The sequence below is a fragment of the Drosophila biarmipes genome, chromosome X, assembly GCF_025231255.1.
Source record: "Drosophila biarmipes strain raj3 chromosome X, RU_DBia_V1.1, whole genome shotgun sequence".
Classification (NCBI taxonomy): Eukaryota; Metazoa; Arthropoda; class Insecta; order Diptera; family Drosophilidae; genus Drosophila; species Drosophila biarmipes.
The window spans coordinates 18,530,635-18,558,435 of NC_066611.1; the positions used below are offsets into that span (position 1 = coordinate 18,530,635).

The following is a 27,801-nucleotide window of genomic DNA, read 5'->3' on the forward strand; positions in this document are numbered from 1 at the left end:
AAAGAGGAAATCGCCAGGGTATCACCTCTTCTTCCCTGTCCCGTCCGACGAGAGCCCAGGGAAGCGGAGCAAAGTAAAGCCAACTCGAGTTGAGTCGAGTTCAGCTCGGTTCCTCAGAGTGCGTGACGAGACAAAGGCAACAACAGAGGCGTGAGGCGATGTCTCTTTCTGGCCAGCTGCCTGCCTCCCTCTCCCTCTCTCTCTCTCTCTCTCTCTATCTCCCTCTGCTTCTTCTTGAGTATTTACTGCGCACACCGAAAAAATAGGAAAGCCAAAGGAAACGAATTTCGTGGGAGATGCGAGGAGATGAAAGAGGGCATGGCAATGGGGACCCGGTTCACTTTTCCCGGCCTAGCGAAATTCCCGGCCCACTGGGGGCCCCTCCCCCCTCCCACACACACACACACACAGCATTTTTGTGTGCGGCAAACACGCAGACGCAGAGCAAAAAAAGAAGAAGGAAGAGAAGAAGAAAAACTGACAGCTGCTTAGCACTCCTGGGCGAGAGAGGGAGAGGGCGATAGGTGTGTAGCGTAGGTGTCTGATAATAACGGTAGAGATAATGGAAAGGCGAAGGCAACGAAGCAGCGGGCCAGGCAGGAAACGCCGATAAAGCAGGCGCAAAGCGGGCGAACGGTAAACGCAGCCAGGACACGCACCGAGCGCGCTCTCTCTCTCGCTCTCCCTCCCTGTGCGTGTGTATGGGTTGCACAAATAAATCCGCCAACAAGTTTCCCATTGTGCAGGGCCCTAGAACTCTCTCTCTCTCTCTCCCTCAGCTTTCTCTCTCTTTCTGTGCCTGTGTGTGTGTGTGTGAGTTTTTCTTTACAATGACTCACGAGCCTGGCTTTGCCCGCGTGTTGGTGCTATTTTGTTATACACACACGCGCTTCCGTGTGTTGGTGTGGCACAGAGAGCGTGTGGGTGAGCTGCTGCTGCTGCTGCTGCTGCTGCCGATTCGGCCTCTGTGTGTGTGCGCGTCGGTGTCATTACATCGCCAGTTAAGCGCTTACACGCTTCAATTTCTCGCTTGCCACTTATGGCCCCACATTCGTCGCCTTTTCGTCCTTCGTCCGTCGCCCCTCGTCCCCTGCGCCCCGCTGTCCGTTCCACATGCCAGTCCGTTCCGCGCGCGTTCCACCTGTTCCATTGCCACCTGTGCCGGGCCCACGTTTTTGCGCGCCTCGCACTTCCAGGCGAAGAAGCAAGAACCGGACTGTTGTTTGTGCTGGCCCTCGAACTGGAAGCCGAGCGACAGGCAGAGGACGAGAAGGCGACTAGCGGGACGGGCCCCCTCCTAGAATCGCTGGCGAAAATCCGAAATCCGTGAAATAAAACAAGAGTGGCCCGTGCGTGTGAAGCAGTCGAAAATAAAACAGGCGTGGGCCACTTCCGCTGGGATATACACATACGTTTTCCCACACGCGTCTGTGTGGGCCTCACCTGCCTCACCTGCCGCACCTGCCCCACCACCCCCACTCTCTCGCTCGGCCGCCCGCCCAATTTCTCCGCCGAACCGAAAGGTTCAAGGTTGTTGTTCCCAATCGAAAAGTCGCGCCAAAAACAACAAAGCCCGCGCAGCAGCAGCAGCGGCAGCGGCAGCCTCTCCACTCGCAATCAATTGCAATTATTTCACAGGAGCGGGGCTGTGCGAGCAGCTTGCTGGGCCGAGGGAAAGCGCTTTAAACGGCCAGCCGTAAATAAAACACACGAGATCCGGGCTACAAAAATCAATAGGCAGCGTACATCTCGCAAATTCAAAACAAGCTAAAACTTGTATGAGCGCCTGCAGAAAGCGGAAATTGCCATTTTCACTTGCTGTTTCCGGTTCAAATGAAACGGTCTCCCTCTCTCTCTCTCTCTCTCTCCCTGCGTGCGTGTGTTTGTGTGTGTGTGCTGTTTTTTGCGCTTAAATTGAAAGTAAATTGTGCAACAAAAAGCCAACATAAATAAGTAAAAATTGAAATGCAGGAAAGTATGTGACGTAAAGCGGCGCAAAGTGCATTGCCTAATTGCCGAACTAAGAACAATTCTGAGAGCCAAGTAAGGCCAGCAACAAAAACAACAAAATCCCCGAATCGTCTTCGCTCCGCAAACCAAAAACTGACAACTGAAAACTGTAAACGGAAAACCCAAAGGACTTCCCCCGCTTTTCCAACCGAAACCATTTGCCAAATGCCAGCCGAAATAGGAGCCGGGGCACTTTTAATGGCCAGAAGCAGCTGCACGGAGGTGCCGAAAGCCAAGGAGCTCGCCAAATAGCAGAAGGTCCTGCGGACAACCATCAGCAGGAGCGGCGGGAGCAGCGGCAGCAGCATCGCCAGTGGATTACCGTAAAGTGGAGCAGCACGAGCGGCAGCCGCAGGACGAGGGCCCGGCCAGGATACGTCATCCGCGCAGGCTGAGCATTGGCGCAATTAGCGATTCGCACCACTTGCTCGTCCTCAACCATTTCCCGCATCGATTTCATCGAGCGATGGGGCCTCACGCCGGTCCTGCGACCGCGCCAGGAGCAGCCGTTGAGCGGTGAAAACCTATCCAACGCCTCGCCCCCTCTTCTCTGCGATAGGTAAGGTCCTCGAGCGGTGCCCTGCGGGGAAAAAGAAAGTGTTTCTTGATTGCATTTTTATCAGCTACCGGTTTTATAAGCAATATTGCAGAAAATCATTTAACATGCTGTCCGAAAGTATGCTTTTAATATATAATGGTTTGCTGTGGTATGCTATAACCTTCTCTAAGGTTATATAAAATATCTCTACTCCTTTAGGGGTTTTTTAAGTTCTCTGACTTCCCATATGGTTTTATTAGAACCACATCTCTTAATATAAAATACCGTAAAATATAATGCAAGTTGGTTGTTATAATCTTTACTTAATGAAAGAAACTATAGAAGAAACCTTATAAAAACAAGTAGATAATGATATTAACAAAAGTATATTCCTAATGAGTCGTTGAAAACCCCTTAAGACATCTTTAAGCTAAAATATTCTCCATCTATTTGACTCCGAATTGGCCAGAAAGTGATAAATCTTAGTCTTAGAATTCTTTTCCGCCTATTTTGGCCAGTGGAATCCGAGGTATGCCACTAAAAAGGCGTCAGGATGAGGCACGCGATGTGTTAACGGCTTGTTTCGAATTTCCATTGCATACCTTCTGGCGCGCAGCCCTGCGAGATGAAGATGAATGACAAATGATGAAGTGAATGTGAATGCAGATGCACAAACAGACAAAAACACAGAAACAGACACCCACACCCCTGCAAGCACTCACACAGCCACGGCTGGTGGGTGGGTCAACGCGGCGTATGCGCAATGTGACATTGACAGTTGCCCGAACGGCAAACACTAAAGTGGCACAGCATCAATATCATTAACATTCCAATGGCCCCAGACCATCATCCATCCCAACAGCCCCCTGCCCTCTCGGCCGATTGAGACATAACAATATCCTTTGATGATATCCTGTAATCGTCTCAGTGAATTGACATGAGTTTGACATTGATAACGATGCTGGATGGTTGGATGCGTGGCTGTGCGCTTGTGGCTCCGTGGCTCCTTGGCTTTTCCTTTTTCCTCCCCCTACGGCTCCTTTGATTTTCCGCTCCTTACAAAGACTTTTCCCCGGCAGAAGTTCAAGAACAAATGAAGAGCGAATCTAATGCATCTGGGTAAATTGGTAAATTGATGCCCGACGCCAGCGAAAGCAATTCATGGCACTAGATTCGCTGACACCGAGTCCTTTTGTAACTGCAGAGGACGAAATGGATAGGACAAACTTTTTGTTTTTAGTATATTAATAAAGATGTATAGATATATTTTCTATACCAAGACCATAAAAGCACAAAAAGGCCAACTAATCCAATCGATTACTAAGGAAATCATAAAAAAACTTAAGCTCCTGGATGAAAACCCTTCTGATTTCTTACTTTTCCATTGAAATAACTACCTTAATAAATACATTCTAATATATTATTAGCATGTAATCTATGATATTTGGATAGACAAAACCCAATTGGGACTTCCCCTTATGTTCTCAGACACACTACCATATTTTCCCCAGTGTCCTCACCCTGCTCCTCGCTGCTCTTGTTGTTGCTGATTGACGAGGCTTACACTTTCACTTTGCCTTTTACCCAAGCAAACAATTGCCGCACATTTCAACTTGCAACTTGACTTTTGCCCGCTGCTTGCCGCTTGCTATTTGCCGTCATTGTTCTTGACTTTTGATCCTGGTTTTTGCTGCTTGTTGTAGATAGTGGTGGTAGTTGTTGCTGGCAGCGACAAGGCGACAAGCGCCGTCAACGTCAGCAGCCGAGCAACAAAGCCATGAACAATGGACACCGAACAGCCAACAATGAGTGTGTACTGTGTACCATCAAGCCACCAACCCGCCAACCCCCACCCCACACATACATGTCCTGCCTTTGCGCTTTGTGTCGCTTTCACTCGCTTGACTTTCCCCCACGAAAAGCCGAAAAAACCCCTCTGCAGATCCCATGTGCGGTGCATTAAAATTAAAACCACACAATGAGAGCTGGGGAGGGGATTGAGATACATTAAACGGTTTCGGGGACTTAACAAATTGAATGGAGATTACTTTGATTGCGGCCAAGACGATTGGAAGATATCCCGAGAAGGGGAGAGCAGCTTTGGGTCAACTGTGGCGGACTTACCCTAAATGGATTTTCGCAAATTGCATCCATTTCCTCAAGCTTTTAGTTGGCGACTGAGGGAGATATATAATAAGATGGATATATGCTTAATATTATACATATTGAAAATTGCATCTTTAAACCACTTACTTTTAAAGTAATCATTGTGAAAAGGATTACTATAATAATTAACCATTCAATGCAATTAGGAAATACCCCTTGTGATCCCACTAGTCCCTAAGGAACTTCCTTTTAGAGGACGATTTTTCATCCCTAAGCCCCTAGGAAATATCGATTAATGAGTGTTCCATCGCAGCCTTTTGATTGTCTTGGCCCGGCTGAAGAGCTGTGAACTGATTGCACTCCGGAGGGCCTCGGCTGAGGGTCCTCAATCTACTTCTATCTCCCCGTAGTCAAGTGTCCAGGTCCTTTTCCGCCATTTTCCACCCCTTCACAGCCGCTTGCTTTTCAGTCTGCCAACTCTTTCGCCTTTGACGCACTTGAGACATTTGAAAAGTTTCACCTTTTGGCGAAGTTCGCCCCGCTTTTAAATTGTGCGCTTAACAAGTTCGTTTCCTGTCCCTTACTTAACCAGGCTGCAATCCCTCGAACTCCTTTCCGGCATTCTATTGTTACATTTCTTTAAGCTGAGCCCACTTTTTCGAATAATAAACGACGAAAGTTTCAAATAGCGGAACATGTTTAAAATGCCTGACGAGCATACTTTTCCAGTACTCCTTTTTTTGGCCCCTCGCCATTGTGGGGTGGGGTGGGGTGGGGTGCTTTCTCCAGTCTGCAATTTTCCACAACGCCTCCTCCATTTTCCACAGCCCCTTTCATTCATTCTGCTGGCCACACGTGCATCGGTAAATGCAAACAGAACCGAAAACAGAAAGCGACAGGCAACATGCTTTCACCCCCGGCACTCCGCCGCCCACTTTCACCCCTTTCACCCAATTTCCCCTTTCTCACCTTTGCCGTTGAGGCACGGCTTGCATGTCGGTGCACACGGGTGAAACCCAAGAACGGTTGCCAAAAATAAAAAGCCAAGCGGAAAACGGAAAATGAGAATGGAAATGGAAAACGAGAAAGCCAAGTTTCAAGTCCTATGAAAAACTTTTATATACCCTTGATCTTGGGATCATGAAATCCTCAAATCACGCCAAAATTACTGTTGTATCTACAGATATACTTAAACTTATACGTATTCCAGTAGCCTCTTGTAGAAACCTCTTGAGATTTAAGGTTTGGTAATCAGTTTGGCAAGAAGAAGGAACCCTAAGCACACACTGTTTAAATTTTAAATCTTGTACAAGCATTCTTATTCACCTAAAATATGTCATAAAACTCCCCGATTCCCTGGCAAGGGTATTGAAATACGTAAATCACGAAAACATGCCAGCAACTCACACAAATTGCGCACGCAACTGGCCAAGGTCGCAAAGGGCAGGCGAGTTGCTTTGTCCGTCCGTCTGTCCGTTTGTCCGTCCGTTTTATCCGTCCGTCCGTTTGTCCAACTATCCGTCCGTGAATCTTTCAGCCAGGGACTTGCATAATTTGACTCTGCGGCGGCCGTGACTCCCGATCCCCCGTCTGGCGATTGATGGCCCGGATCCGGATCCACCTGCAAATAAAAATGTCCGGGTGCAAGTCCGGGCGGCAGGTGCATTTCCAAGGCAAATTGGTGAAACGCAATACGGTTCTAGAAAGTGGGAGTACTTGCGCGGAGAAAGAAGCCCAACAGTTTCTAAAAAATGTATGTAGGAAGGAAATCCATTCACTAATTTATAACTAGGTGTAGTTTATAACGTAACGTATAAGTATTTATTGTTTGTTAGCCTCCACAAGGATATTTTCTCCATGTGCACGCTCATTCATTCATATTCACGCGCAAAACTTTGTCATTCGAATGCCGTTTGTGACGTCAGCGTCGAATCCAGTTTCGCATTCGCAATCACATTCACCTTGCACAGCCTGTGGCGCCTCTCGTTTGACGGCGTTGATTGAATCATGTTGACACGCTGCTCTCGACCCCCCGCCTTGTGCGCCCGTGCTTTCCACGGGCTCCAGGGGGGGGGGGGGGGGGGGGGGGGGGGGCAGATTGCAAATCAGCTTTATCAATGCTATTTCCCAGAGGGGAATCGATTGGCTATGGGTCGCACACAAAGTCGCGGCTGAACAAAGGCGACTTCAGGCTTAGTTTGTAAAGCAGAACCAGGAAGTAATTCCTTTAAGCCTTCACAAATTATCAGTATTTTGGTCGAAACAAAAAAAGTAATGGTTCAAAAGTAGAGTGTCATACCTTGCTGAGCTCGTAATAAAATTTCCAATAAATTGGCATTTTTAGTTCTTAGAATCGGCCAGGAAATAACTGCGATCGATTATCCAGCTTGTTAGCTGTTCACAACAGTGCGTCTTTTGGGGTTCGGGCCATTTTTGACCAAGTTACAGTAAAAAAGGACAAAGGAAAAAATCAAATTTTCGCCAAAAAATTAAATTCTTATTTTTTGTCCAAAAATTATCAGTATTTTGGTCGAAACAAAAAATGTATTGGTCCAAAATTAGAATGTCATACCTTGCTGAGCTCGTAACAAAATTTCCAATAAATTGGCATTCACACCTTAAAAATTACTTTTTTGAAAAATTTTCGCAAAAAATGACGATGCTACCCCTTGCAAAAAAATCGAAAATTTGGCAAAATTTTTAGTTTTCAGAATCGGCCGAAAAATGACTGCGATCGATTATCACGCTTGTTAGCTGTTCAGAACAGTGCGTCTTTTGGGGTTCGGGCAATTTTTGACCAAGTTACAGTAAAAAAGGACAAAGGAAAAAATCAAATTTTCGCCAAAAAATTAAATTCTTATTTTTTGCCCAAAAATTATCAGTATTTTGGCCGAAACAAAAAAAGTATTGGTCCAAAAGTAGAATGTCATACCTTGCTGAGCTCGTAACAAAATTTCCAATAAATTGGCATTCACACCTTGAAAAATAATTTTTTGAGAAATTTTCGCAAAAAATGACGAAAATTTGGCAAAATTTGTAGTTTTCAGAATCGGCCAGGAAATGACTGCACTCGATTATGTAGTTTCTTAGCAGTCCAAAACAGTGCGTCTAAAAAGGAAAAAATCGGTTTTTCGCCAAAAAATTAGATCCTTATTTTTCGCCCAAAAAAAGTCAGTATTTTGGCCAAAACAAAAAAAGTATTGGTCCAAAAGTAGAATGTCATACCTTGCTAAGCTCGTAACAAAATTTCTTTTGGGCTTCGGACCATTTTCGACCAAGTTACACTGAAAAAGTTAAAAGCAAACAATCTGTTTTTCACCAAGTGCCTCTCTCCGCGATTCTCAAGGAACTCACTTAAGTGACGGAAAATATCTGCACAGCTATTTTATCTTTAATTATATGCAGATTATAGTCACACTTAATATATTCATCTTATCAAATTTCCCTATTATGACCGCGCCTCGCAATGGGTTTACTTAAATGGCGAAAAATGTAAGCAGATGTGCTGCCAATGGTTGATTAACTTGCTGATGCGCAGCTGGGAGAGTGTGGCATGCATAAGCGGGTCCTCAATGAGGACTGGCTAAGCGCGAGTGCAGGCGCACTCCCTCAGTTCAAGGCTTCTTCAGCGTGTATGCGTGTGCATGCCTTAAATTTCCCTTTGCCATCACATTAATTCATAAATTTCAGCATGCCGTTGTTGACGCTTCTAAAAATAGTCTAAAGAAGAAGAAGGGGTAGGGTCTCGGTTCTCAGTCCTTAGTTCTCGGGTCTTGGAAGGTCTAAGGACTGAGGCTGACGTTGCCTTGACCGGACACAGAGAAACAGGCACAAACACACGTTGCCCATGTCAGATACATATAGTACATACGAGTGTAGTGGGCCCACGATCCCTAGGACGAAATCCCACTTCGATTTTTGACTTTGCATTGAACTTCACCCATCGCCGTTTCCGTTTCCGTTTTAGTTTCAGTTGCAGTGGCAGCTTTTCGACTTATGCAATCCACCTGCAGAACGATGCGGAAGTGGGTGAGACTCGACACGACAGGACTCGACTCAACTCAATTCAATTCGACCCTTCTCCACTCTCGTTGCGACTTGTGGATACACATATACACACGTATATATCTTGTAAATAGGTCGCTGCAGCAGAGCACCGACTCATCGACATCGGCGGCATCTAGAAAGGAGGCGACAATGACGTCACAGCCGCATCAGGCCGTGCCGCTGACCTATATAAAGCCTCGCAAGTGCGACAGAGATGGCCAGAGAGGAAGAGAGAGAGAGAGAGGAGCGTAGAAATATGCATAAATTTCTGACTGACATTTACATATAGTAGACAAACAACAGAAGTTGTTTCCATGTACATATAGTAGATAAACAACAATTGCTTCCATATACTATATGTTCTCTACATGGATGCAGAGAAGGTATAAATGGTATAAAGTCGGCCTACTGCACCTGGGCCCAAACTGTTTGTTGACATTTAGTTTGGACCGGCCTTTTACGCCTTGCACTCTCTTTTTGCGGCTTGCAACAGCTGCTGACGTCACACGGAACATAGGTCAATTTGCGATTAAAATAACTTGACATAATCTGTGTATCATTACGAAATTCTAGAGCCACATTAATCGAGGGCAACACCCAAGGCATTCAATATTTATGTGCCAGTTAATTGCGTTGTATTAACACTTTGCAATCCTTAAAATTTCCTTCTCTGCTTAAAATAACAAATTTATGTTAGGTTTTATCACAACGAAGCGAAAGCTTATAAAAACTAATGTTATTATTATTCGGAAGAGAATGAAAAATATATTTGGGCAATTAACGACCTTTCTCTGCGATTCTCAATCATGCTAGTTAAGAGCTGTAAAATGTCTTGTGGTTACTTACGTTTGGTTAATAAACCGATAAATGACTTTATTTTATCGCGGATAAAGGAGACTTTAAACGACAATTTACAATGCCATTATTATGTTGGCCATATGTAGGACCATAAATATGAAGAAGCGGCCATCGCGGCAAGATGGAGTTGCAACCGGAAAAGATTTATGCCGACAAACAATTTGTTCGAGCAGGCACTCGCCATTATTGCAGTCGAGTGGATGGGGATGGGGACAAGGCTTTAGGGTTTTGGGTTTTGGGGGTGGGCCAGTGCACTTACACGCTTAATTAAATGCCACGGCACGGCGCCAGAAAGCAGGCAATGGCAACGGCAACCTGCCATGCAACGCCAAAAAGTTGCCAGCAGCAACGGCAGCAACAATTGCAGCAGCAACAGCAGCAACAATTGCACATTGTCAGCAACATCAGCGATAAGGGCGGAAAATGTTGGGCAAACTGCCAGAAAATGGGTGGTTCGATGATGGTGTTGCTGCTGTGGTTGAGCCCGACTCGCTGGCTCGTTTTTATATGCGATTGTAATACAATTTCAATTACAAGTGTAAACATAAGTATATTGCCGGCGTGGGCGTGGTGTGCCTACGATATACACACAACTATATATGTGCGTTAGTGGATGGGAAGTGCAATGAATTTAATTTGAACGAGGCCTAAGCGAAGGGATAAAGTGTTCAAGCACCTTGCCCTACCCCATTCGCTTTTGCCTCTGCCTTGGCATCCACAAAAAGTTGGCATCGCAATTGCGAATTGCAATTTGAAATCGAGAAAGTGAGGCTGAAAATCCCCGACTGCCGCCGGCCATACAATATGCATGGCCATTGAATATTCAATGGCAGAGCATCTGAAAATTGATTCGAGCCAAAAAGTAATTAAAGACCAGGCCACTGGAGAGCTTAAAGATCGAAGGCATTGAATAATGGAGACGCGACTTTCAGTTAAAAGGAAAGTCGAACGACGAGACGTCTTCAAAGTAATTGCTGTTTGGCTTACTTTGGGGATTCAGGCTAAAAGTTAGCGCCAGACTCTGATTGAATTCATTAGGTTGAGCTGCAACGAGCTGTAGATTCGGTCTTTACTCCTTTAGTCAATTTTCAATTGGAAGCTTATTCCTTATTAACACAGATTTTCTTGGGTAAAGTAATCTCTTTTATTCACCCTGACATTTATCTAATGAATAGATTTATCTTATTTCTGAATGCCTATTCCTTGTCTTAAATAGTATTTTCAGTCCTGAACTTAACTAATGTCTTAAAAGGTAAATCTACTAAGTATTTCTATTTAACAAACATGAATATATATTTCTTGTTTCTGAATCCCAAACTGTATTCACAATTCTTTGTATTACTTCTTTTATTCACAGGTCTTTGCCCAAATTGAGCAGTCAAGACGAAGAAGGGGGGGCTGGTCATGGCTTTGGTGGCGGACCGCAACACTTTGAACCCATTCCTCACGATCATGATTTCTGCGAAAGAGTCGTTATAAATGTGAGTTCATCGAATTGAGAAATATGTGCTGTCCATAGTTTAAGCCCCTTTTCCATGCCAACCTCCATAGGTAAGCGGATTAAGGTTTGAGACACAACTACGTACGTTAAATCAATTCCCGGACACGCTGCTTGGGGATCCAGCTCGGAGATTACGGTACTTTGACCCGCTTAGAAATGAATATTTTTTTGACCGTAGTCGACCGAGCTTCGACGCGATTTTATACTATTATCAGAGTGGTAAGCATTCAGTCGAATCCATCTATTTAATCCACCGAAAATCCTTGCAACTTTTGTGCAACCCCAGGCTAATGTTTCTCTATTTCTCTCTATATTTTCGTCGTCGCCGAACAACAAACAATGAATACATGACTTTATTCACACACCGCCCACCAACTCACTACCCCAAAAAATAAAAACAAACACACTCATCACGTTCATCCACAGGTGGCCGACTACGGAGACCGGTCAATGTCCCTTTAGACGTATTTAGTGAAGAAATAAAATTTTATGAATTAGGTGATCAAGCAATTAATAAATTCAGGTAAGCCCACGTGTTGCCCACTAGAAATTCCACCACCTCCTTACCAAAGAAACCCCAAAGAAAAAAACAACAGCCAAAAAACAAAAACTAACCAAAATAAACAGACCACTAAAACAAATCAAATGTAAACAGGACAACAAATTGGTTCGGTTTGTTCTATATTGGTAGCACGGCAAATTTCTATCGAATCAGTGTAATGAGGCATGCAACACGGCAAACAGACCGACACACGCACATAGACCTAGAATAGATCCTATACTTGGCTTAAACCCAAGCATACATACATGCCCACACGTTGCGTTGGCTGGAAGTGCGGTTAAAAGGGAAAGTGTCCTGTAAAATGTTAAGCTAATCGAAAACAAAAAATTACTTAAACTTATAGCTTCATATAATGTTGGCTTAAGAATCATCAAATACTTTATTTATATACCAATGGAAAGCACGCTTTAAATATACAAGTTAAGTTTTATTAGATGTAGATTTCTGGCACCTTTCCCTTGAAACCTAAACGTCTCCACCGATGGCAAGGGTGAAGCAAATTTTGAAAAGCTAACAAAAAAGAAGCAGATATAGATGGACTGGACTGGAACCTGGAAAGTGAATGTTAATCACTTGACCACCAGCTTAAAATTTTGTTGATACGGCACGGGGGGCAGTGTGGCCGGACCCGTGGAGCGGAGATGGAAGACGGAAGTCAGACGAGGCGAGGACGATCCAGGACCCAGCAGGATGCAGCCTACTTAATCTTTTCCAACTCTTTGCTAGCTGCCAATGCCAAAAACCAGACAATCCTTAGCTGCTGCGGCTTTAAATCAATCTCAATATTTTAAGTTTAGCTTAGCTTTCGATTTAAGCCTTTTGCCTGCTTCCGATTAGAGTTGCGAACCAATTAATTAAATTTGTGCCTAAAAAATACCTAAAATACTTAAGGAATGCCACACTCACAGACCCACATACACACTTACCCAAACCGACACTCACACCATACACGGGAAGAGGAGAGTGTAATGCATATTTTATACTAACATGGAACCATCAATCATTCTGTATTTGCAGAGAGGATGAAGGCTTTATTAAAGAGGAAGAAAGACCATTACCGGATAATGAGAAACAGAGAAAAGTCTGGCTGCTCTTCGAGTATCCAGAAAGTTCGCAAGCCGCCAGAGTTGTAGCCATAATTAGTGTATTTGTTATATTGCTATCAATTGTTATATTTTGTCTAGAAACATTACCCGAATTTAAGCATTACAAGGTGCGTACTATTCAAGCCGAAGGACCTCCAAGGGATACATATCCATCTCCCTCTCTCTATTCCTCTGCTCTTTTGGTTTATACTTGTAGGTGTTCAATACAACAACAAATGGCACAAAAATCGAGGAAGACGAGGTGCCTGACATCACAGATCCTTTCTTCCTTATAGAAACGTTATGTATTATTTGGTTTACATTTGAACTAACTGTCAGGTAGGCCGCTCTCTTCCATAACAAACTATTTATGCGTACACCTAGTCGTAAGCTAAGCGAACGAAAGAGAAATATTAGTTTGAACTTGAACTCGAATCCAATATCTCTCTGTCCATCTAAAGCTCTGTTTTTAGTTGAGTACAAACATTGATTGATTTTCCGTTCCCGCCTATTTTGTACTCGATTCATTTATATTATATATTTCTCTGTCTGTTGCTTTGCTTTCGTTTGACACCCATGGTTTAATTCAACTGTTTCAATCTGAAATCTACTTTCTCTGTCTTACATTTCTCCCTCTCTCTTTCTCTCTCTCGCTCTCGGTTTCTCTATCGCGCTGTCTGTGTGAATCTTTAAACCAAACCAATCGCTGGTCGTTGTATCGATTTTGTGTGTGTTCAGGTTCCTCGCATGTCCGAACAAATTAAATTTCTGCAGGGATGTCATGAATGTTATCGACATAATCGCCATCATTCCGTACTTTATAACACTAGCGACTGTCGTTGCCGAAGAGGAGGATACGTTAAATCTTCCAAAAGCGCCAGTCAGTCCACAGGTATGAGATTTCTGTTTGCCCAATGCCAACTACACAAATATATCGATATTAATCACTCACACACGACCACACACACTCACAAGCATATACAGTTGAACCGATTAAAGTAATAAGTGTTGCCATCATCATTTATGAGTTGCCTGACATGATAAAAAAGGGGTTGCCTGCCCGCCCCGAACCCAAAAAAAGAACAAAACACTACTTTCAGTCCAAACTTTTCATTTGTTTCAACCTCAACCCATAACGAGTAACCCACCAATCAAACCCATCCCACATCCCGACCCCAGAGCCCAGTTTATCGATAACACCCGAACAGGTTATGTTCATTGTTGTATATTGCCGATACTAACACAAGCCAAACACCCGCTTACTCGCCTATATACATACCACACCATCGAGCTATGTAAATGAACATCCATCATATATATATATAAAAACGATACACACCAGTACATACCTACATACATATATATATATGCATACCTCCTACTATATATATATATATATATATTTCGATAAAATTTTTAGGACAAGTCATCGAATCAGGCTATGTCCTTGGCAATATTACGAGTGATACGATTAGTTCGAGTATTTCGAATATTTAAGTTATCTAGGCATTCGAAGGGTTTACAAATATTAGGACGAACTCTGAAAGCCTCAATGCGGGAATTAGGTTTACTTATATTTTTCTTATTTATAGGTAAGTTCCATACAGTCAAAAAAAAAATCAAAACAACATACCACATTTACTTATCGATTTACGAGTTTTATTCAAACAACAAAAACAAAAGAGAAATACTGCAAAACGACTGCGACCATCCAGACAGACTCACCCTCGCTACCCTATGTCCCCGAAAGCTCTTTTTCTTACTACCTCTCTCAGTCTCAATGCCCCAAACAAGTACCTACTATAACTTTAACTATAACCACATCGATACGAAAAATATCTCGGAATCGAACATCGATCGCGAATTAAAACAACCACAAAAGATACATATATATATCTATCTATGCTTACGTCTGCCCAAGCTAGCACATTTATGTTACCGCTCATCACAAACCTCTAATCCTCTAAGAAAGAATAAACAAAAAAGAAACCGAACCCGCCAAATGTTTCATTGCGCCACAGACAACAACAGCCAACCAAGCCACAAATAAACAAAACAACAAAAACAGAAGAGTGTTACGCTTTTTAAGAACTTATGATTTTCGATTTGATTTGCCTCACGAAACTCGGCGAAAGCCACCAATCCCAGACTTAAGACTAAGCTATACCGAATACGAGAGCTCCCAGTACTGGCATAGATCAAGTATCCATACCTAGATATAGTGTATCCGCAGACACCCTTGTCCTCAAAACTCAAAACTCAAAGAGATACCCCCAAGAATCCCGAAACGAAACCGCTCCAATAGAGATTAGACCTAAAACATAAAGCTAAACTAAAGTAACGTAAACTAGTCATACTATATAGTTACAGCCATACACATCCACTCGTCCCAAGACCCACACCCGCTCACACCGAATAAACATCCTAGAGGGAGGCCCTTAGAGCGTGTATCCGTATTACTTAGGTGTATACTCGTATAACTCACACATTACGTATCTCTAACTTATTTAGTGTCGTCTAATCCTAGCGCTAAGTAGGTACGAACTATAGCCCCGTGGAGCAGCGATACGGTAGCGATCCCCAGATCTTATATCCCAAAATGTACCGATCTCCCCCGTCAGATGCGCAAAAAGCTCTATAAGTATCGTTCACTTTGGATATGTTCGTTGAGTTCTCTTCATTTGCGTTTTGTATTACGAATATCGATTTGAGTTTCAGTTTGGTTTTGGCTAGCTTTTTGGATAACCAGCAGCAAAGTCTCTCAGTGTACTCGAATTTTAGTCTATTACTCCTGATATACTCTGACAAAGTGCGAACGGCAGATCAGGGCTGCGAAAATGATCGAGTGTTTTTAGCTCCGCATCGTTTCGATAGTCCCCAAGATGCCGCGCTCAAGTCGTTGTCAATTTTAAGGACCCCAAGCAATTGGCGCGCAGATCCAACTTACTGTCTCCAGCCTTTAATCTAAACACTTCTCTATATCTACAGCCTAACCATCCATCTTAACTTAATCGTTCCCATCTTCTCTTGATCCATCCTGAAAATGTGCCCAAACTGCGTTGAACATGCCTTAAAATTGGCAAACTTCTTGGCATTCAAATTGTCCAACCAAACAATGAATAAATAGCAACTAGCAATGGTGATCGACATGTGTTACAACCCTATACATACAGCAAGAACAAGCGAAATTAAACCATCTGTATCAAATTAATTATATATATTTTGTATTGTTGTTCATGTTCTACCACATTCAAGTTGTTCGTAAACCGTAATCCGTAAACCGTACTCATCATCAACGTTGTCGTTTCGATGTCCATGTCCACAGATTGTGCCGTGGTTTGAATTTTGCTTTTAGTTCCATAGTTTCTAGCTTCTAGTTCCTAATTTCTAGTTGATAATTTCTAGCTCATAGTTTGTTGTTGTATCCGTTGAACGATTAACGTATTAACCATACCTAAGTATATCATATGTATAATCTATAGTGTACCATACTAAACTGACACGAACATGAACACATCTATATCAATATATCGTTACCCGAATACCTCCAACTATCTGCATATCCAAATATATATTCTGTATATATCAGTTACGTTGAGTTCTGTGTCTGTTGTGTTTCATTCCACGCCATGCCATTCCATTCCGTTTCGTTTCGTTCCGATGTGTGGGAATTGTTTTCTGTTCGGCTTACAAAATTGCAGAGTCTCCCGCGCAGCTGATGATCTGCGATAACTGATATATACATGTATAGTACATTAATATCTCCAATAGAAATTCGATGGTTGCTTTCGATTCGATTTGTTTCCGTTACCGTATCATTTGTCTTGCCGTAGTGTAGCCCTACCATATCTTACCGTACGCATATACATATACTTCGATATATTGATATATATGTATGGAAATCTACTGATATGACTAATTACCTACTACTACTTATGAACCGATAACGTATGTATATTGTATTGTACAGAGTACTTAGCTAGTTTCATGTTTAACTCTAATCAAACCAACCAAGAACTATAAAAATACTCTCTATAATAACTAATCTTCTGTATAGATAGTTCCACTGATCAAGTAGTCGTATTGACCTAACTAACACACACACACACTACCACAACACCCACACTCTATCTCTCTTTCTTTCTTTCACACACCCACACTGGTAGAAGCGCAGAGATGTAGGCAACGATCCTGGATCTCTGCACTTTCTCACTTCCGTTTCCGCCGAGGAACAAGACCATTTTTGTTATCGCCTTTGTAATATTTTGCTAACTTTTGTGTGACACCCACACAAAGACACCCACACGGAGACACACACTACTACTACATACATACCTTTCCAACGAATAATACTCCCAAAGACATTTTGATCTACACATACATAGTTTTCCTTAATGTGCACCAAACTCCAAAAGAAAGATCATAAAAAAGTACCCAAAACAACTTACTAACTCATTATCATAGTCTTATGTATATCTTGTAGTTGTTTTAACGAACTAATAAGAAGGGGACCCATCCTCCTTGAAATCTGACGGGAATTAGATACAAGTATCTGCCCCTGCGACCCAAAGATCCAACCCAGACCAACCCCCAACCGATTCCCAAGCAGAAAATAACAATTAATTGCACTGTTAATAACGATTGATCTCTATTTAAACGACGATCCATTTGGATCGTGATTCAGGCGTGGTCCTGTTCTCGTCGGCCGTTTATTTCGCGGAAGCTGGCAGCGACAGTTCCTTTTTCAAGTCGATACCGGACGGCTTCTGGTGGGCTGTGGTGACCATGACGACGGTGGGATATGGTGATATGAGGTACAGCCCACGTTCCAGCTCCACACTGCGGTGTGGTCCCGGCACTAGCTACTCTCGAGTCCCGCCTTCTATATCTACACTAAACTCTCTAAATCTGTCTCTTTCTTCTTTGTCTGAGTGTTTGTATATGAGTGTTGTACAGTCTCTTCCATATCTCAACTATATGTCTTTTTAAAGCTTTATATGTTTCATTGATGTCTTGCTTTCGTCACTCCTAATGCAAATGTGTGTAAATAAAACGAAAAGTGGTGGTTCCATTCCCAATTGTTCCGCCCGAACACTGTGCGCCGTGTACAGTTGTGTCCGTCAATAAAAACGAGCTCTCTGTAAATTGAATGCGATGTGAATATGCCATGTATGTGATGTTGTGGTTCCTTATGTGGCGATCGCTCGCTTTAATGGACCTATATCCCGATTTTCCCCGTGTCTTGTCTCATTTTCATTTCCGTTCATTCGTATTCCTTTGGTGTTTCTTTTGTGGCATGATCGGTTCTATGTTTTGCGTCGCTGTCCAAGTCCTCATTCTATTTTGCGTTTTTCATCTGATTAACGTTACGTTCGTCCTTAGTATGTACCTACATCCCCCACTCCGCATCCCACTAGCCCCTAAATAAGGAATGGAGTCTGATTTCGTTTTCAAGACATTCGCTCTATGGTCCACTGTTGCCGTTTGTGCCACCCGCTAAAATATCACCATATTTTTGGGCCCCATAGCATTACGAACAGCGGAAGGCTCACCAGAAACCGATATTCTCCCATTGATCCTCCTATCCATATATTTTAGAAAGAGAAAAACGAACCGATACTAGGTAAGCCTTGATTTTCTGCTTGGGAATGCCGCCGGATTGTGGTGAAGTCGATTCGAATCTCACGTGAATATATCAAAACTCTTTTAAGTTTAACCGAAAACCAAACACTTAAACTGAAACAGAAACAGAAGCCGTATCAGGGTTTCGAAATGTATTTTGGAACACTAATGCCCCACCATCACATACGTACACCACCTTGACGAGCTTCCGACGCATCCAGACATATAAGACTTACTTTCAAAAAACACTTTTTGGTTAAATGTTAATTTTGAAAAAAAAAACAATAATAATGAAAAAACCTAAAAAAATACAATAAAAAAAACATAAAAGAATATATTACCAATGCAAAGCAATGTTTCTCCCATCAATTTTTTTAGGCGTCGTACTCTTCTCATCGGCGGTTTATTTTGCGGAAGCTGGAAGCGAAAATTCCTTCTTCAAGTCCATACCCGATGCATTTTGGTGGGCGGTCGTTACCATGACCACCGTTGGATATGGTGACATGACGTATGCAAATCTATACAATTCTAACTTTTATGATTACGTTTACGATAACTCCAGTTTTGATTTTACGTTTCGTTTCTATTTCCGTTATCGTTTCGTTTTCGTTTCGTTCCCGCCTTGGGAGCGCCTTCTTTCTGGGCGTTCCATTCCTTCTCCGTTCCACCTCTGTGTTCTGTTCTAACTTGGTTTTTCCAACTCTTTGGTTCATTGCGTTATGTGTGATTATTGAAAGCCCGCCCCAAAAACGCTAACCCGACTAAAGCTATCTAACGAAATGTATCCAAAACTAACTGTACTTCTTGTTAACCCCTTTGAGTTCGTATCTCCCGATTAATAATATGCAAAACCAAACTTAAACGTTGTTGTCTCTTACTTTGACTCGCTGAGCTGTTTGTTTGTATTCGTATTTGTCTACAATGACTTCTATTTGTCTTTGTCTTTGTATTTGTACTTATCTTCGTCTACAATCTTGCGTTCCATTCCGTTTCGTTGTGTATCGTTTACCGGTTTTTAGTTGGCATCGCTCTTTCTTTCTCGCTCGCACTCGATCACCCTCCATCTCGCTCTCTCGCGTGTTCCATTGCCATCCCATTGCGTTTTCACTTTGAGTCGTTTAGCTGTTTTTACTTTGCGCCAATTTTAGGTATTTTGCTTATAATTTTCTTATCGCAAATTACCTATGTAACGTTGTGTCGTTGTTTAGTTCACAAAAGATACCGAAAAAGTACCGAAATAATCTTGAAAATACTGAAACAAGTCATCAGTTCTACTCAATTTGATACTCATACTGCGGGCTCTGTAACTGTATTGTACAGTGCCTTCCATAATCGTCATCATCTGACACACACAAACACAAGCTATACACCAAACACACACACAGAAAAAGACTGGGTGGTGGAACCACGCCCACCGAGCGATAACGATAACTTCATTTGCTGGCCAAACAGTTTATCGAGCTTAACCCCCCAAAAACCCCACAACGAACACAATAGAGCTGGAGGAGAACAAAACAAAAAAGGATGGAGGAGACGAGGACGAGCATGCTGCATGTGCCCGATAAACACACTTACCCACTTACAGGACACTCACAACCACACACACACACGCACACCTAAGCGCCCTCATTCACACACGCACACTGAGACACAAAAGTTTAGCTACAGCCGCCTAATGAGCAACAAAGCCCAGCCGCCTGCCAAATCCAATTGCCTATGATACCACGATACCAGAACCCATAAAAAAAGAAATCTCCACCCCCGCCCCTCCGCACTTTCCAACTTTAACAGGAGGAGGAAAAGTTTTCGCCATACACTCATGCACCAGACCCCCCTCCCACACACTCCCCCACAGACACCTGAGCCAGTTGCTCGCACTTATGCAATAATTATGTCTGTATATAAGCACACGAACAAGCTGCCTCAAAAACTGCCAACAGAAATACCAAAAAAAAAAAGAAAAAATACTACTCTACAAACTATATGCAGATATACGCTTACCCACCCGTTGTTCTAAGTGTTGTGCCTTCTTCTTTCGACTTTCGTACTCTTTGCGCCACTTTGATTTGATTTGAACGTTCTCTGCTAGACTAATGCCTACTCAAGCCCTCCTCTCTATAAATATACTTATATAAGCGTACACCTATCGATATCTATACCTCTATCTGTTTCTATATAATGCGTAATGCCGTATAATTTTGCCAATGCATACCGTATATATGATAAAAAAAAACCCCAACGCAAAGAAATTCTAAGAAAAAACGAGAGTTTTACTTTACATTTCTTATATATTTGTATTTTCATTTTATTTATATCGTTCGTTCGTTAACATCGCTCGCTTCCATCCAAACAAACAAATACCAAAAATCAATTAAAAAAACAACCAACCAACTCCAAAATTCTCAATTCAAATAAAATATATATCAATTGTTAATCAAAACCAAAAACAAATATCCCCAACAACCAACAAATATTGCACCTATATCTTACCATAAAAAAAAACCAAATATATAATAACAATAACAATAAAAAATGCAACCCTAAAACGCCGGGAAAAATTGTATGTGCAAATGATTGCCAATCGAAAAATGGCATTGTATCGTTTATCGTTTGACACACGATCACGACTATCGATTGAAATCGAATCCAAAATTGAATTGAAAAATTGATTATCTGAAACTGATTGATTGACTGATTGATTTATTGAATGATTGAATGATTGATTGATGGTACAGACCCGTCGGCGTTTGGGGCAAGATTGTGGGATCACTGTGTGCCATTGCTGGCGTGCTGACCATCGCACTGCCGGTGCCGGTCATCGTCAGCAATTTCAACTACTTCTATCACCGCGAAACGGATCAGGAGGAGATGCAGAGCCAGAACTTTAATCACGTTACTAGTTGTCCATATTTGCCAGGTACATTAGGTAAGTTCAACACTGTGTGTGCACACCCCACTCCGAGCCCCCAGCCCCCCGAGTCTCTCAACCTCTAGCGCTCTGTGCCTCCTGTGACATATCTGTTGTGGCCTTGGCTCGAGCCCCCATACCCTGTACTCGATTCGCATCTACTCTCCGACCCATCAAACCCAAAAAACCCACAACAAACCCACCCAGAATACCAACACCCCACTACCGACAGAACCACCAAAACCCAACCACAAATTCAAGTAGAGCAACAAAAAGTAGAACCCGTCGAATAAAAATAGAAACATTTACGAAGAAAGAAACGAATTGTGGATGCCGATGCTGAAGCCGAAGGCGGTGCCGTGTGCCCCCAAAAGAACCACTAACCAACCAACCACCAACCGCAAGAAACCCACCACACCATCCATCCTCCCGATTGGCAGCACCACCAACTGGCTTCCAAGCGAATGGGTACCGGCACTGCTTTCGCACCAGACACGTTGTCACACAGAGAAAAAATATCACCGCAAGCCACGGATCGTCGATTTTCAGCCTCCCTTGATCTGCGGCATTTCAGCACTGCAGCCCTGAAGACTTCAACATCCATAGAAGCTTACCGAACCTCAATAATATTTAAGATCCTAAGATGATCATAGGATTCGAATATTTTTATTTGGATAACGATAAAATGCTAGGAACTATAATCTTTAATCTTAATTTGAGAAGACCGCGGTCTCAAGATTCTTTTCATATTGCCAAATACATTACATCCTACACTACAATTATACATCGTTCTTGCAAACTATGGATGTAGAGTTTCAAGGTTTCACAATGACATGCCAAAGATTGATGATGCAGCTTTAGGACTAATTGAAAAAGTCGAGATGACAATATGAAACAGATGTTATGTTTTTTCTCTGTGCACTGCCGAGCACCCAGCACCCCGCCGGGCAACCCTGGTGGGCTGGTGGGTGGCGTGCTGCAGCGCCGGTGGGTGGCAACCCTGTCGGTGGGGCAGCGGTATGCGGTATTGACAGCGGTGCCACAACCAACGTGCACGTACTGTGTGTGTTTTGTGTGTAAGCGAGTACTACAGCAAAAAACATTACCGTTACCGATGCATTACAACTGTATGTGTGATCTCCTCTTTCTCTCTTCTCTCTCTCTTCTTTTTGTTTCTCTCTTTATTCCGTCAATTTAATGGCCAATTCGAATATCGAAACGTGACCTCCACACAAATAATTCCCGAAAAACCTACTAAAACCGATAACCCAAAACCCTAAAACCAAATTCAAATCGAACTCGAACTCGAACCCATCCATCCAAAAATCCGTTCCTGCATCCCTGGCATTGTGTGAACCCCCCAATCAAACTCACGTACAAACATCATGTATGAACACACACACACACATACTCTCTGTCTGCCAACGCGTGATATACACTGCGACAAAACACACTAAACAAATGCATACAAACCACCAAGTAGGTCAACACATGAAGAAATCATCGTTGTCCGAGTCCTCATCGGATATGATGGATTTGGACGATGGTGTCGAGTCCACGCCGGGATTGACAGACACACATCCTGGACGCAGTGCGGTGGCTCCATTTTTGGGAGCCCAGCAGCAGCAACAGCCGGTAGCGTCTTCAATGTCGATGTCGATCGACAAGCAGCTGCAGCATCCACTGCAGCAGCTGACGCAGACGCAACTGTACCAGCAGCAGCAGCAGCAACAGCAGAACGGCTTCAAGCAGCAGCAGCAGCAACAGGCGCAGCAGCAACAGTCCCACACAATAAACGCGAGTGCAGCGGCGGCAACGAGCGGCAGCGGCAGCAGCGGCCTCACCATGAGGCACAATAATGCCCTGGCCGTTAGTATCGAGACCGACGTTTGACTACTGGGTAAGTGTTGGATAACGCCACTCGCTTGCTGCACAGACCCCCTCCCCCAGATCACCACCACTCTCCCATCTTTATCACACTCTCTTTCTCTATCTTGCTCTGGCACACTCATTTCTCTGGCCCAACCTTAACCCCCACCCAACGTGCACCTTGAGCCGTAGAGCGTAACTAGGTTTAAGTGTTGCAAAATGCCGAAAGCAAAATGCAAAATTCCAAAACGGTACGTTCGCACTGGTCGCGAGAGATGCGGAACAGTAGAAACACTATGTTTTGCTGCTGAGTGATAGAAAACGATCGTATAATACTAAAATGATCATTTAATATGAGCTAGCAGCCAAGTTTTCCTGAAAAAAATTAGGATATTCATCGGTATTAAAAAAAAAAAACAAATTCAACACCGCATTACATTTTTTTTATTATTTTTATTTTTTGTTTTTTCTTTACCTAATTCTTGTAATGGAATCGGAAGGCCAAAAACAATTTTTAGAAAAATTCTGAACACCGTCATAAAGAAATGTGTAATTTCCATTTTATAATTTCAAAACCCAAACACTTTTTTCCGTCCAGTGCGAACGTCCGATGAAATAAATTGAACTGAATTGAATTACGATTTGATTAGAACATAACTTTTTCTCTCTTTTCTCTCCACGTGGCGCGCTCTTCTACCTACGCGATACACATGTTTGCCTATGTTTACGTATAAACCTAATCCTAAATTAAAACCTTTGCCTACGTCTCACCCCTATGTATGTATTACTATATGTATGATGTATGATATATGTATATGATATTTGATAACTGTATGACGAATTAATCAAATCAGTGCAAAAGACGTTGCGTGGTATAAATTTGGCCTTGACAGGAGTTACGTTGGATGCCAGAAACGACTACAAAAGCTGTTTATATTTAATTTAAGTAGAACAAATAACAAAAACAAATTTAATCTATTGCTAAATTAAATTAAATCTAAATTATAACTTAAATTAATCTAATTTAACTAAATTATACATCTAATGATAAACAACATAAAAACATAATTCAAGTCCCAACCAGAACAAAAGAAGGCAAAATAATAAATGAGTAAGGGAGTAACAATAAATTCGAGTAGTGTGGCATAAACCAGTAACAAGAATCAATTGACAAATAACAATGACAAACAAACGGGAGATGAAAACAACAGCATAAACATCGAAGGAGTGGTGGCAAATTTAAATCAAATTTTTAACAAACGAAGCTGAATAACAAACCGATCAAATTGCAGCTGCAAACGGAAACTGTAAATAATGCAAAAATCATTAAGCTCACACGCCATTATTTTAGCAGGAATAATACGGAGAAAGTAATGCTTTAAAAACTCCTGTCAAAGGGACGAATGTTGAAGCCAAGCACAGTGAAGCAAGTCCATGCTGAGGGATGTCCCTTTCAAAAGCTGAAAAAGATAAACTCACAAAGCAGATTCCCGGTCCACACAGCCAGTCGCCGAGCAACACTCACACCCATTACAAGAGAGTATAGTAAAACTGCCGTAATATTTAACTAAGAACCGAAACCAACTTGTATAGTCATCAAGGCAACCCCAGGCAACATCTGCTTTTAAATGTGAGAGGAAATACTATCTAACTAACTTAGACAGCTACCATCGGAATAACTGAACTAACCAACTAGGCGTATACACAAACACACATATATGTGATAGATGTACTATGTGTATAACCTAAACAATATCGTTCGTAACACTACTCGAGACCCTTTGATTTTGATTAAAGCTTAAGAGAACTCTATACCCACCCACCTCTCGCCCACCCCACCCACTTGGAACCTCTCACCTAACTCGTATGACTACCAACTAACTGAGTCCATATCAGCTATATCTTCTGCTTCGATCCCCCCGATTTAAAACGAAATAAAAAGTACAAATATTCAACTAAAAGCAAAAGCGGAACCACTAACGCACTCGTAAGCAATACGAATGCTGCAGATTCAGTGCTTAAAGGAATTTAAGGAAAGGCGAACCGACTGTAACAAAACTACAAGACCGAGAATTAGTCAAAACATCCAACGGATTGCTCGAACTCCCCACTCACAGATCCGCTCAATCACATAAAATCGCTAACGAAAACAACAAAAAAAGGTGGCGACAAGAGATACAACAAAACAGAAAACGCTCTTATGATTTTTTTTATAAAAGCAAACTATATACCACAAACAAAATGAAAAAACTAAAGGTAAATGTTAAACTAAACGGGGCTCTCCAGCGACGATTCTTCGGCTGAATTGCAGGGGTTGGCCAACACCCCAATATCCCCACCCACACAAAAAAAACCCACAAGCCCTTTCACAGCAAAGAAACACAAGAAATCGTTGACTGAACTATGCGAATTCAACTTTTGCATTAAGTGTATTATAATAGAGAAACAAACTCCACTATATATATGTAATGTGAAGATATATATTTATGTGTGTATAAGTGTATACCCAACTGCATAGATAAATATATTTATCGTATACTCGTATGTGTATGTAGGAGGCCTGTACATAAGAGGGGTTGCTCTTGCCGATGTAAATTGATGGATAGCCATGGCAACTAGATACCGATCATATTCAAGTGTAAATTTTAAAAAGCTTCGAGAACCGTCCACACAAACACACACACACACACTCACACGCACTCACACACTCACACGCACTCACGTTCACACTAATAGATACGAATGGGGGCGGGCCTGGGTCAGGGGTGGAGAGTTCGAGGGGGGGCCTTAGAGTGCCAAGCCACCAAAAAGATCCGGAGGAGCAGAGCAGAGCAAGTGCCTTAAGGAACATTGTGCGCTGGCCGACTCGATCCCCCCTTCCTCAGTCCCTGATCGCGAGAGGCAGGCCCCCTTTCCTTCCCCCCCCCCCCCCTTGCAGCCCCTGGCAATTCAGTGGAACCAGCTGAAAAAAACAAGCGAACAATAATGCAACGTTTCCAAGGTCCCACAGTGGAGGTCAGATACGAAGGGCCGAGCGCACGTGGACACCGTGTAAATAGTCGCCCCCAAACCAGAGAAAGCAAATAGGGTATCCCCACTGTGGCTGCTAACTGCTGTACATACTCTCCAACTACATCTTGCAAATGCTATTTTGTACAAAAAAAAACAAACAACTAACGATAAACTGGAAAAAAAACAAAAGAAATAATATAATAAATGAATAATATAAAATAGCATAAAATAAAAGAATAACACATTCAAATGTCAGTTCATTGTACTGTACTTAGTCACTATATCCGTAAGAATGCTAAGATTTATAAGATGAGTAAGCATTAGAGAAGATGAAGATGATATTGGTCCAGACGGAGACGATGAAATGCAAAACACCAAAAACGAACGAGGATTGAGGAGAGGGAAATGAAGCATAACGAAAAGAAAACCGCCTACTTAAGATTAGATTTCATGTTTTAGATCGGTCAGAGGAAATGATTTTAGCTTCATAGATACAGGACACAAGATACAAGAAACCAGATAGCAGATAAACGATACAAGATCAAAGATACCATATACCAGATACACGATAAATGAAAATTGAAACCAGATAGCAGATACAAAGAGCCGAGTGTAAAGTAAGGTTGTTTTTTTTTTCCTAGCCTTAATCTAGACAATTGAATAAATTTAGCAAACATAACTGTAAATGAGTCTAAGAAATACCGATGTATAGCTGAATTTAGAACTTTATTTTAATTTTATTATTACAATTATACGTTCATATTTTGTCCTACGTCTTAAGACTTTGATTTAATCACAAAATAAGCCACTATAATTAAAGAACAACAAAAACAAAAAAACAGAAAACAAGAAACAAGAAACAACAAATAAATCGGAGAAAACAGAAACTAAAAATCGTGTTAATATTTGCCTATAAAAGCTTAAAACTGAAATTATAAAAACAAAAAAAAAAACAAAAAATCAGAAAAAAATTTGGAATAAATGTGTTCAGCAAAAGAAATGTTATTATATGTTTAAATAAATTACAATTAATTCGAAGTGAACAAAAAATTTAATGTAATTAAATTGAGCTAAGTACACAAGTAAAATTTAATACAATTTCAAATTGTACATAACACAGCATATACATATACAAAGGAAGCATATAGCATGTAGCATATACCTAGACGTATGCATATGCTGCAACCGAATTACAAGCTAGCTAACCGCAGACTAAGCGCAGACTAAAGTACGAAAACTAAACCTTGAACATACCAAAGAAACCAAAGAACACTAAATACACAAGAAGAACAGTGAGAAGATTAAGAAAACGGAACCCCATGCTGATCCAATCCGATCCGAACCCACAATAAAGAAGCGATATCGAAGCAAATAAATTGAGAAAAGCGTTTTCGAACCGTTTTTTATTTCGCACAGTCCCTGTGCCCTCATCCCACAACCTTGTAAATAGTAAACTCGCTATTCTACTCGACTTATCCGACTCATTCCATTCCGATTCGCTCCGCTCCGTTCCATATATGTACGTATATTTTTTTCTATTTGTATTTTGGCCATAGATCCGTAGTTAGTCGAGTCGAAATAGAATCGGAATCGGAGACCGTATCCTCATTTCGATCTAGGATCTAGTCTGAAGCAACCGCTAGTTCTGTACTCTTAGTTCGTATTGTAATTGTATTAGCTGGC

At 42.1% G+C, this 27,801-nt stretch overlaps 1 protein-coding gene across 18 annotated transcripts in view; it reads left to right on the forward strand.

The window, feature by feature from the left end:
• Positions 1-27,801, forward strand: part of LOC108023289 (potassium voltage-gated channel protein Shaker) — a 120,925-nt gene that overhangs the window by 81,673 nt on the left and 11,451 nt on the right. For 10 of the 18 annotated variants that reach the window (XM_050886619.1, XM_050886622.1, XM_050886621.1 and 7 more), the window contains 10 exons: positions 10,917-11,040; positions 11,111-11,279; positions 11,487-11,583; positions 12,640-12,835; positions 12,925-13,046; positions 13,446-13,599; positions 14,128-14,299; positions 18,708-18,837; positions 21,065-21,255; positions 22,718-27,508. In XM_050886619.1, the coding sequence (XP_050742576.1) occupies positions 10,917-11,040; positions 11,111-11,279; positions 11,487-11,583; positions 12,640-12,835; positions 12,925-13,046; positions 13,446-13,599; positions 14,128-14,299; positions 18,708-18,837; positions 21,065-21,255; positions 22,718-23,130 (1,768 nt within the window). In that variant the 3' untranslated portion in view covers positions 23,131-27,508. Of the gene's footprint in view, positions 1-10,916; positions 11,041-11,110; positions 11,280-11,486; positions 11,584-12,639; positions 12,836-12,924; positions 13,047-13,445; positions 13,606-14,127; positions 14,300-17,391; positions 17,522-18,707; positions 18,838-21,064; positions 21,256-22,717; positions 27,509-27,801 lie in introns of those variants that run through there. The other 8 variants (XM_050886626.1, XM_050886609.1, XM_050886616.1 and 5 more) reach the window with 5 other exon arrangements.